The sequence below is a fragment of the Anolis carolinensis genome, chromosome 5, assembly GCF_035594765.1.
Source record: "Anolis carolinensis isolate JA03-04 chromosome 5, rAnoCar3.1.pri, whole genome shotgun sequence".
Taxonomy (NCBI): Eukaryota; Metazoa; Chordata; class Lepidosauria; order Squamata; family Dactyloidae; genus Anolis; species Anolis carolinensis.
The window spans coordinates 8,955,580-8,967,257 of record NC_085845.1 but is presented as its reverse complement, the minus strand read 5'-3'; the positions used below and the strand labels follow the sequence as shown (position 1 = coordinate 8,967,257).

Here is an 11,678-nt window from a genome sequence, read left to right as displayed (position 1 = left end):
TAATTCTTCATCTTCTCTAATTGAGTTTAATAGAATTTCCATTGCTACGATGAAGATCAATGGGGAATGGGGGCATCCCTGCCAGATTCTCTTTTCAATTTTTATGGTTCCTGACTCTTGCGCACTAATCTGTAACTTAATCGTTATGTGGTAAAGTCCCCAAAATACCATCTCGATGATGACCAGTCTTTAATCCCAATGAAGCATCTAAGGCGCTAAAGAAGCCATCTATACCTGGCATCAAAAACTACATAGGAATATGTTTCAGACTTTATTGTAAAGGACCAGACACAAACTTCCATTTACATGATCCAACATACACTTAAATTCTTAGAACAAGCCAGTAAGCCCCACCCTTTATTTGGCTGTAGCAAATGTTTTATTGATTTGTCGATCTTTGCAGTGATCTACATATGGAAGAGTTTGAATGAAAAATTGCAGAAATCTGGATATATCTCAGGTCAGCATTACAACAGTCACAAAGTTGTGGAAACATTGAAGGTTCAAAATAGGATTCAGCATGAGTATAACTTGTACCAAAGCATGTTAAAAGGCAGATTCTTAGCATTCCCCTGTTGATGAGTCTCCATATTTAGAATCAGGTTTCATTTCAATGTTTACTTCACACACTTATAGAAGCAGCTTGTTCAAAAACAGGGATGGATACCTGTTGCCACCATCTCCTTTTTTTAAGCTCTTTGCCTTATGTTTAACATGTGAGCAGCCACATCTTTGAGTTTTGGATTGGTCCATATTAATATTATGGGATGCACTGAAGGAAATATGGAAATCATTATCTCTGAAATCAGTGCTTGGTTTTCTTGAACATGAAAAAAGCCAGTTGTCATTGTTATCGAACAAGCAATAAATAAAAGGTAGAGTAAGAGAGTGATGAACAAAGGCCTCATGACTTTGAGGTGGACCTTAGTGTTGAGGTCCTGCACACTAGTTCCACTCTTTCTGAGATTTCTCACATGTCTCTCAGTAGTGGCTGTGAGAGTGTGTGTATTGTGTAAATACGCCAAGGGGAGATGGTTGATGGCTATTGGCTTTACCTTCTGCTGGGACATGATGTTCATTCTGGAATTAGTGGGCAATGCCTTAAGACAGCTAGAAACCCATAATCTTGTTTATCTGGATGAAATAATTAGCACCTAGGGGTGATATAGAATGGAGTCGACATCATCTGAAAAAGCAAGATTGAGATGGTTTCAAATACTCATGTCAAGGATGGTCAACTGCCAGCGTTTTCCACTGCAAGAGCCCTGGAAAGATAACCCTCCAGAATTACACAGATAAAATTATGGATAAACATCATTGGATTGTGGTCAAGGAGGCAAAAATTATGAAACTGGAAGAATTTAGGAGAAATTGCAGTGCTTTGCTTTTGCTTGGTCTGACTGGAAAGGGCAAAATTCCACCCCTTCTCTCCCCCCAATCCCGGCATTATTTGGGTTGGCCATGCAATTTAAGTAAGACAAGTTGCTAGAAAAAGAGACAGCATATGATTCACGAGTTGTTGATGGGATCTTGAGCTACTGATCTTTACTTGCACTTCATTGTCTTTCCCCCCCTTTTTGTGATGGAAATCAGTGTGAAATTGGCCTTCACACTGATAGGAGAATCCCATCATCTGGTGTGCCTTTAACGCCACCATTCTGGCACAGAAGTGGAAGGGATACATTGCACATGCTAGTTGATGGAAATAATAATAATAATAATAATAATAATAATAATAATAATAATTATTATTATTATTATTATTATTATTATTATTATTATTTTATTCTTATACCCCTCCCAATCTCCCCAAAGGGACTCGGGGCGGCTTACATGGGGCCATGCCCAAACACAACAATATAATAACAGTAGCAAGACAATAAAACAAATTACTCAACAATAAAACATCAGCATCAATAAAACAGTCATAAAAAGTCAACATACAAAATAAAATGTTAAAAACAGGAGATGAATACACGGATCTGGGCCAAAGTGCAGAATATTTCAGAGTCGAGGAGAGGTAGTTTCACAACTAACATAGTCAATAAAGTGCTAATATAATACTGAGAAGGCATAACCGGTGGGTCTATTGTTAAGTATTGTTAAGTATTAAATATTGCAGAATTATGAGCTATTGATGGTTTGGTGATAAATAGTGAGGGACAGGTTTCTAACTGCAAGGAGAAATACTAGTAGCAGGATGCATATAGTGTGCTGCAATAAGGAACATCATCAAAGGTGACAGTCCAGCTTCAATGTTGGTTTGCCTGTCTTATGAGGTAAAGTCCCAAAATACCAACTGGATGACAATCCCAATGGAGCATCTAAGGCTCTACATAAGCGCCTATACCTGGTATCAGACACCACACAGCAATATGTTTCAGACTTTATTTTCAAGGACCGCAGGACACAAACTATCATTTACATGATTCCACATACATTTAAATTCTTTGAATAAGCCAGTAAGCTCCCACCCTATCTTTGGCTGTAGCAAATGTTTTATTGATTTGTTGGTTTTTGCAGTGATCTACATATGGAAGGTTTGAATAAATCATAGCAGAAATTGGGCTATATCTCAGGTCAGCATTAGAACAGTCAGAAAATTGTTGAAACATTGAAGGATCAAAATAGGATCCACCATGGTACAACTTGAAGCTAACCATTTAAAAGGCAGTTTATTCTCATTCTCCAGTGATGATGAGGGGAATCCATATTTAGAATCAGTTCTCATTTCGATGTTTACCTTGCACACTAATAAAAGCATTCTCTGTTCAAAGACGAGGATGGATACCTTTTGCCACCTTGTCCATTTTATTAAGCTCTTTGTCTGATGTTTAGCATGTGAGCAGCCACTTCTCTGAGTTTTGGATTGGTCCATATTAATATTATGGCATGCACTGAAGGAAATATGTTAACCATTATCTCTCCAATCAGTGCTTGTTTTGTTTGCAAATTTAAAAAGCCAATCATCATTGTAATCAAACTAGCAATATATAAAAGGTAGAGTAAGAGAGTGATCAACAAAGGCCTTATGACTTTGAGGTGGACCTGAGTGTTGAGGTCCTGAACACTAGTCCCACTCTTTCTGAGGTTTCTCACATGTCTCCACAAGGAAATGAGCAAAAGAAGGGTTGCCGCTATGTTCATGCTGAAATTTATGCAAGTAAATGTTATCTCCACTGGGAAAAAACTGATCCACATGTTGCCAGGTTTCTCGTTAATTAGGGGTGTTACAGTCTGATTACATGGTTCATTGCATTTATGAAATGTGAAGATGGAAGGAAGAGAAGAGACCATGAAAATGACCATTGATATTCCCAGTAGTTTGGGTAGAAGCAGATTGATCCTTAACTTGAGCCAAAGGAGTAAAGAGTTGGAAAAGTTGATGACCTTCACACAGTAGAAAATGCTGAGCCAGGAGACACACCAAAGACTGGCCATATTGAGAAGGACCCAGGAGAAAAAGGGCATTGCACTTCTACTTGAAGGATAAAAGAGTTGCATAAAATAGATGGCCATAGCATTCAACTGTGTTAGTAATCTGGAGGCACTCAAACAGGTCAGGAGGAAGTCACAAGGTGGCATCTTCCTCTTCTGGAGCCATTGCAGCACAGTCACCATGAAGATAAATCCATTCCCAGAAAGGGAAACAATGCACAAAATGCCTATAATGCTCCAGGAGATGATAGCAAATGGAGACACTAGGTTAGCAGCCATCTTCTTCTTTAAGAAATGTCTGGAATATGCTATTGCTTGTGATTCTCCTCGCTTCTCTCCGATACCTAATAGTGAAAACCTTACTGACAAAGGGTTTTTGAATGTTCAAATCATATGAGAGAGGAATGCAAATCTTAGGAGGGATTGGTTACTAATCATCCAGTCAGGTATCAGGTCACCTGAGATATTTTAAGCCTTCAGGAACTGTTTTACAATTTTATAATTTACTAGCTGTGCCCGGCCACGCGTTGCTGTGGCGAAGTCTGGTGGTATGGGAAATAAAGTATTGAGGAATTGGTGGTAGTTAAGGTAAAGGGTAAATACAGTAATTACTACATAGAATTAGTGCACATGGAACTACTTTTTCTGTCAAATTTGTTGTATAACATGATGTTTTGGTGCTTAATTTGTATAATGATTACCTAATTTGATGTTTAATCGTCTTTTCCTGAATTCCTTCTTATTATCCAACATATTTACTTATCCAACATTCTGCCGGCCCGTTTATGTTGGATAAGTGAGACTCTACTGTATATTGAAAATCTTATATTATCTGCTTAGAACTGGATTATATAAGGCCCCTTCTTCACAGCTGTATAAAATGCACACTGAAATGGATTATATGGTAGTGTGGACTCAAGATAATCCAGTGCAAAGCAGATAATATAAGATTATAAATGGGTTATATAGCTGTGTGGAAGGGCCTTGATTCTACACTGCCATATAATCCAGTGCAAATTAGATAATCTGTGGAAGAAGCCTAAGTGAGGCCTAAATTTGCCTGTCCCCTAACTGAACCCTGGCTGTCCCTTGGCTGAGTTTGTTGCTAGGAGACCAAGTGGGCAGAGATTAGCCCTCTAAACTGGCAGCAATTGGATAAAAAAAATATTGCTCTCTCTCTAATTAGGACTTTATTTTTCTTTTCTTTTTGTTGTATTAACCTAGAGGCATGGATGATGGGTTGTGTTGTCAAATTTTGAGGTTGGGGGGCCTGTAGTTTTGTTGTTTTGTGAGTCGCCGTGATGCCATCACTCATTTATATATATAGATACCGATTTGTTTGCCATCTTCAGTCATGCTGGGACTTGATGATGGAGTAACTTCCTTTTGAAAAAATTATTGAAAATATTTTCGGGGGGGGGAGTTGGGGGGGATAGAAAGGGGAGAGAGAAAAGGAGGTGGGGGTGAGAGGGTCTAGGGGGGTGGGGTTGCGGTTAAAAAAGAGGAGTATAGTGTGTGTGTGTGTGTGTGTGTGTGTGTGTATATATATATATAGGTAAAGGTAAAGGTTTCCTTTGATGTTAAGTCCAGTCATGTCTGACTCTGGGGGTTTGTGCTCATCTCCATTTCTAAGCCGAAGAGCCGGCATTGTCCGTAGACACCTCCAAGGTCATGTGGCCGGCATGACTGCATGGAGCGCTGTTAACTTCCCGCCAGAGCGGTACCTATTGATCTACTCACATTGGCATGTTTTCGAACTGCTAGGTTGGCAGGAGCTGGAGCTAACAGCAGCCGCTCACACCGCTCCGGGGTTTGAACCTGTGACCTTTCGGTCTCCAGCTCAGTACTTTAACGCACTTTGCCACGGGTGCTCTCATATATATATATATATATATATATACACACACACACACACACACACACACACATAAAAGGGGGGGAATGAAATAGAAAATAGAAATAAAATAAAAAGAGAAAATGTGTAGAACTTCCTTTCTTCTTTATAGTGGGGTGCTGTGTAAGAAAATAATAATAATAATGAAATTGTCCATTGTATTTCTCTTAAGCTGTGCTTTATTCCATTCAATTTTCTCTCTTCATTTTAGACTAGGATCTTTAGTTTGTTTTCTTTCATCCAATTCTTGAACAGAGTCCAGTCAGTCTTGTTTTTTCTTTTACCCTGGGTTTTGGTGATCAGAGATGTCGATTCATCCATATTCATGATGTCCAACATCTTCACAATCCAATCTTCTTTCGTGGGTATCTTTTCCTGCCACCAGCCTCTCGCATAGATGATTCTTGCCGCTGTCGTGATAAATGTGAAAAGTCTGTCTATGTTTTAGGCCAATCTGTATCTGTTAATCCTAGCAAGAAGTACTCTGGTTTTAAGGGGATTTTTATTTTTAAAATCTTTTGGCTTAATACATGTATTTCTTTCCAATACTATTTTTCTTTGTCACATGTCCACCAAAGGTGTTGGAGAGTTCCTTCTATTGTACCACATTTCATATTGTTTGATAGTTTCTTGCTCTGTGTTCCACTCGAGTAGTATTTTATATATTCCGGTTATGGTTTTCTTTCTTTCTTTCATTATCCTATCCCATGGGGATATGTCTGCTGAGAACCCTAATTTCTTGTCTTTTTTAAAATGATCTTGCATTTGGTAACATTGGAGCCATGATATCCTGCCAAATTGGGGAGTAATTTCTTCCAGTAATTTCATTGTAAATTCTTTATTTTCTTTTTTCAATATGTCCTTGTAGGTTGGCCAGACTTTCCACGCCACTTCCCTTCTTTGGCTGGCTTCTATGGTGAGACCCAGAGCGGGGTCTTGTTGCAGAGTCTGTTTTTATATTTCTCCCAGATCTTTAGTAGTGCGGGTCAGATGAAGTGGTTCCCGAAATTCTTCTCAATTTTTTCCCTTTGGTACCATAAGTACGCGTGCCAGCCTGCCCTTAGGTTGTGGCCTTCTAATATGAGTAGTTTTTGTTTCGTTTTGGAGGGATATCAATTTTCTAATCCGGTCTAGGCAGCATACTTCAAAGTATAATTCCAAATTAGGTAGGCCCAGTCCTCCTCTGTGTCTGTCATCTGTCATGTTTGTAAAATTTATCCTTGTTTTTTTGTTGTTCCATATAAATTTTGAAATATCTCTGTTCCACTCTTTAAATAACCGATTATTTCTAATTATTGGTAGATTTTGAAAGATATATAACAATTTGGGGAGAATGTTTGTTTTAACCACTGCTATTCTTCCTAATAAAGATAGTTTTAGATTTGTCCAATTGACAAGATTTTTCTTGATCACCTTCCATTTGGTTTCGTAATTGTTTTGGAGGAGCTGTGAATTTTTGGCTGTGATAAAGATTCCGAGATATTTTATTTTGTTAGATATGTCCAGGCCAGTAATTTCCTTTAGTTTTTCCTTTCTTTTTTGGATATATTTTTTGTCAATAGTTTTGATTTATCTTTGTTAATTTTAAAGCCGGAGACGTTTCCAAAATCTTCTATTTTTCCAAGCCAGTCCCTAATATTAGTTAATGGGTTTTCTACGGTACAGATCAGATTGTCGGCGTATGCTCTTAATTTGAAAGATTCTTAATTAATTTTTGCTCCGTTTAATTCTTCATCTTCTCTAATTGAGTTTAGTAGAATTTCCATTGCTACGATGAAGATCAATGGGGAATGGGGGCATCCCTGCCAGATTCTCTTTTCAATTTTTATTGTTCCTGACTCTTGCGCACTAATCTGTAACTTAATCATTATGTGGTAAAGTCCCCAAAATACCATCTGGATGATGACCAGTCTTTAATCCCAATGAGGCATCTAAGGCGCTACAAAAGCCATCTATACCTGGCATCAAAAATCACATAGGAATATGTTTCAGACTTGATTGTAAAGGACCAGACACAAACTTCCATTTACATGATCCAACATACACTTACATTCTTAGAACAAGCCAGTAAGCCCCACCCTTTATTTGGCTGTAGCAAATGTTTTATTGATTTGTCGATCTTTGCAGTGATCTACATATGGAAGAGTTTCAATGAAAAATTGCAGAAATCTGGATATATCTCAGGTCAGCATTACAACAGTCAGAAAGTTGTGGAATCATTGAAGGTTCAAAATAGGATTCAGCATGAGTATACCTTGTACCAAAGCATGTTAAAAGGCAGATTCTTAGCATTTCCCTGTTGATGAGTCTCCATATTCAGAATCAGGTTTCATTTCAATGTTTACTTCACACACTTATAGAAGCAGCTTGTTCAAACACAGGGATGGATACCTGTTGCCACCATCTCCTTTTTTTAAGCTCTTTGCCTTATGTTTAACATGTGAGCAGCCACATCTTTGAGTTTTGGATTGGTCCATATTAATATTATGGGATGCACTGAAGGAAATATGGAAATCATTATCTCTGAAATCAGTGCTTGGTTTTCTTGAACATGAAAAAAGCCAGTTGTCATTGTTATCGAACAAGCAATAAATAAAAGGTAGAGTAAGAGAGTGATGAACAAAGGCCTCATGACTTTGAGGTGGACCTGAGTGTTGAGGTCCTGCACACTAGTTCCACTCTTTCTGAGATTTCTCACATGTCTCCACAAAGAGATGAGCAAAAGAAGGGTTGCTGCTATGTTCATGCTGAAATTTATGCAAGTGAAAGTTATCTGCACTGGAAAAAAACGAATCCACATGCTATCTTCAGGTTCATGGCTGGTTGGTGGTGTTATCGTCTGATTACATGGTTTATTGAATTTATGAAATGTGAAGATGGAAGGAAGAGAAAAGACCATGAAAATGACCATTGATATTCCAAGTAGTTTGGGTACAAGCAGATTGATCCTTAACTTTAGCCAAAGGAGTAAAGAGTTGGAAAAGTTGATGACTTTCACACAGTAGAAAATGCTGAGCCAGGAGACACACCAAAGACTGGCCATATGAAGAAAGACCCTGGAGAAAAAAAACATTTTTCTTATACTTGGCGAATAAAAGAAAGGCAAAAAATAGCTGGCCATATAATTAAACTGTGTTAGCAATCTGGAGGCACTCAAGCAAGTCAGGAGGAAGTCACAAGGTGGCATCTTCCTCTTCTGGAGCCATTGCAGCACAGTCACAATGAAGATAAATCCATTCCCAGAAAGGGAAATAATGCACAAAATGCCTATAATGCAACAGGAGAAGATAGCAAATGGAGACATTTGGTAAGCAGCCATCTTCTTCTTTAAGAAATATCTGGAATATGCTATTGCTTGTGATTCTCCTTGCTTCTCTCCGATACCTAATAGTGAAAACCTTACTGTCAGAGGGTTTTTGAATGTTCAAATCATATGAGAGAGGAATGCAAATCTTAGGAGGGATCGGTTACTAATGATCCAGTCAGGTATCAGGTCCCCTGAGATATTTTAAGTCTTCAGGAACTGTTTTACAATTTTGTAGTTTATACTGATTGGTTTGCCAACTTCAGTCATGCTGGGAACTTCTATTTTTTTTTAAAAGAGGTGAAGAGTAAACTGAAATTAAGGCTTCACCTACATTGTAGAATTAATGCAGTTTAACATCATTTAACTGTCATAGAATCCTGAGATTTGTAATTTGTTGAGACATCAGCAAGCTTTGATTAAGGAGGTTAAAGAGCATCTAAAACTACACTTCCTGTGATTTTCTGAAGCCTTGGGTTTGTTTACCATCTTTCTATACTGTTTTACTACATACGGTTTACAATCCATAGAAATGACAGATTTCACATCCTGTAACATGCAAGAATGGAGCTCTCAGTGGTGCAGCGGGTTAAACCGCTGAGCTGAACTTGCTGAAGGTTGCCAGGTTCGAATCTGGAGAGTGGAGTGAGCTCCCACTATTAGCCCCAGCTTCTGCCAACCTAGCAGTTAGAAAACATGCAAATGTGAGTAGATCAATAGGTACCGCTCCGGTAGGAAGGTAACGGCGTCCCATTTATTCATGCTGGCCACATGATCTTGGAAGTGTTTATGGACAATGCTGGCTCTTCGGCTTAGAAGTGGAGATGAGCACCAACCCCCAGAGTTGGACACGACTGGGCTTAATGTCATGGGAAAAACCTTTACCTTTACCTAACAAGCAAGCAATTACTATAATAATCTGATAGATAGAAGTTGTCTGGAAAATATCTAACCAGAAAGGAAGAAGGCAGATAGCATTTGATTCTACAGTAGGACTAATGTTATCAGGCAAACAATCTTGATTTGGAATATCTTTAACTGTCATATTGTTTTACAAGTAATGGTAGTGACTGTGTGTGTGTGTGTGTGTATTGTGTAAATATGCATAGGGGAGATGGTTGATGGCTATTAGCTTTACTTTCTGCTGGGCCATTATGTTCATTCAGGAATTAGTGGGCAATGTCCTAAGAAAGCAAGAGGCCCAGCACCTGAGGAAGATCTAGAGCATGGAGTCAAGATTATCTGAAAAAGCAGGGTTGAGATGGTTTCAAATACTCATGTCAAGGATGGACAACAACTGCCAGAATTTTCCACTGCAAGTGCCCTGGAAAGATAACCATGGGTACCTTCAACATCCCACAGATAAAACTCTGGACAAACATCATAGGATTGTGGTCAAGGAGGAAAAAATATGAACACAGTAGAACACACAAATTTAGGGGAAATTGCAGTGCTTTGCTTTTGCTTGGTCTGACTGGAAAGGGCAAAATTCCACCCCTTCTCTCTCCCACCCCCTGTATTAACTGGGTGCAAAATGCTTTTGCACATTCAACCTTTTGCAGCAATTGAATTAAGACAAGAAGATAGGGAGAAGGAGAAAAGGAATTATGGGGGTAATTGGAAATTTAAAATATTGCAGAGGCTGTATGGCACCTATCAATGATGCTTTGAATGTGATTTTCCTGATTCTTGGAAGGTGGTTGGACTGGATGGCCTCTGAGGTCTCTCTATGATCCTATAATTGCTAGAAAAGGAGACATTGTAAGCTTACTGTAATATCTTGATGAGGGTTCTTGAGCTACTGACCTTTATTTGAACCTCATTGTCTTTTTTCCCTTTTTGCAATGGAAATCAGGGTGAAATTGGCTTTCTTCAGTCTCTATCCTGTTGTGCTCTCTTGCATAGATTTGTCCAGATAGACAATTCCTAGCTCCTATCATTCATCTAGCCACCAGTCTTGCAAGCACAACATGCCAATGCCAATGCAATGAAAAACAAGAACACCAAAAGCCAATATAAAATAAACAGAAAGGGGAGGAGAACATGAGGGGAATCTCATTCTTTGATGTGACTTTACTGCCATTAGACTTGTGCATTTTAGCTGAACCTTGATCCGTTTCTGCTGGCCAAATTCTGGGAGACCCGTGGATCTGTTTTTGTGCACCTCCTAAAAATGGGCAGGTTGCCAAAGAACCATTTCTAGTCCACAGCCAAAAGATCTAAGAAAATCTGGCCCATTGGCAGGAATGGGGAACTTATGAGGCTCCCCTTTTCATTTTTTGGGTCCTTTCCTTTCTTACTTTGAAGGGAGTCTGGGTTTGAGCAATGAGGTTAAGGAAGCTTCCTTCCTGGGACCCTTTCCTATTGTTGTTTCAAGAAAGTCTGGGTTTGAAGAACTGGGCTAAGGAAGCACCCTCCTGGGACCCTTTCTTATCCTCCTTTCAAGGGAGTCTGGGTTTGAAGAATGGGGTTAAGGAAGCATGCTTCCCGGGACCCTTTCCTTAGAAACAGCTTGCATAAGACGTGTCACTGTGATCTTCTATTCTGATTGTCCCATTTGGCTGGGCTCACATAGAAACCACGTGTGAGCAGCACGCGGCTGCCTCTCCACGCCACGTGATGCCAAACAGGGGAGGAGGAGCTGTGATCAGCTGTTACGTGGTCCTATAATGGACAAAAATGCATGATGACTGATCCCATCCAGCCAAGCTGAACAAGCTGGATTGGCTGAAGGGAACCGACCACTCGGAATCCGTGTACAAGCCTAACTGCTACCATTCTGGCACAGAAATGGAAGAGAATGTGTGGCACATGCTAGGTGATGGAAATATTGTGGAATTTTGAGCTATTGATAGTTTGATCACCAATAGTGACAGACTGCTTAATTGTAGGGAGCAGAAAGACTGGTAGCAGGATACATAGGGTGTGATGGAATAAGGAATATCATCAAAAGTGACAGTCCAGCTTCAATGTTAGTTTGTCTGCCTTATTTATTATTTATTTATTTATTTCCTATACTTATAACTGCTCTCCTCAAGACTG

General features: G+C 39.2%; 2 protein-coding genes across 2 annotated transcripts; both read right to left on the bottom strand.

Moving 5' to 3' along the window:
• Nucleotides 1-1,827: 1,827 nt before the first annotated feature.
• Nucleotides 1,828-3,804, bottom strand: LOC103279069 (taste receptor type 2 member 125). The gene has a single exon (XM_062983199.1). It carries the CDS (start codon nucleotides 3,715-3,717, stop codon nucleotides 2,815-2,817), a length of 903 nt encoding a protein of 300 aa, XP_062839269.1. The 5' UTR covers nucleotides 3,718-3,804; the 3' UTR covers nucleotides 1,828-2,814.
• Nucleotides 3,805-6,580: 2,776 nt separating this feature from the next.
• LOC134299437 (taste receptor type 2 member 41-like) lies at nucleotides 6,581-9,120 on the bottom strand. Its single transcript, XM_062982237.1, has one exon. It carries the CDS (start codon nucleotides 8,649-8,651, stop codon nucleotides 7,746-7,748), a length of 906 nt encoding a protein of 301 aa, XP_062838307.1. The 5' UTR covers nucleotides 8,652-9,120; the 3' UTR covers nucleotides 6,581-7,745.
• Nucleotides 9,121-11,678: the final 2,558 nt, after the last annotated feature.

Excerpts from the sequence above, each read along its gene's own strand:
- LOC103279069 (XM_062983199.1), bottom strand. The coding sequence starts at position 3,717 with ATGGCTGCTAACCTAGTGTCTCCATTTGCTATCATCTCCTGGAGCATT.
- LOC134299437 (XM_062982237.1), bottom strand. The coding sequence starts at position 8,651 with ATGGCTGCTTACCAAATGTCTCCATTTGCTATCTTCTCCTGTTGCATT.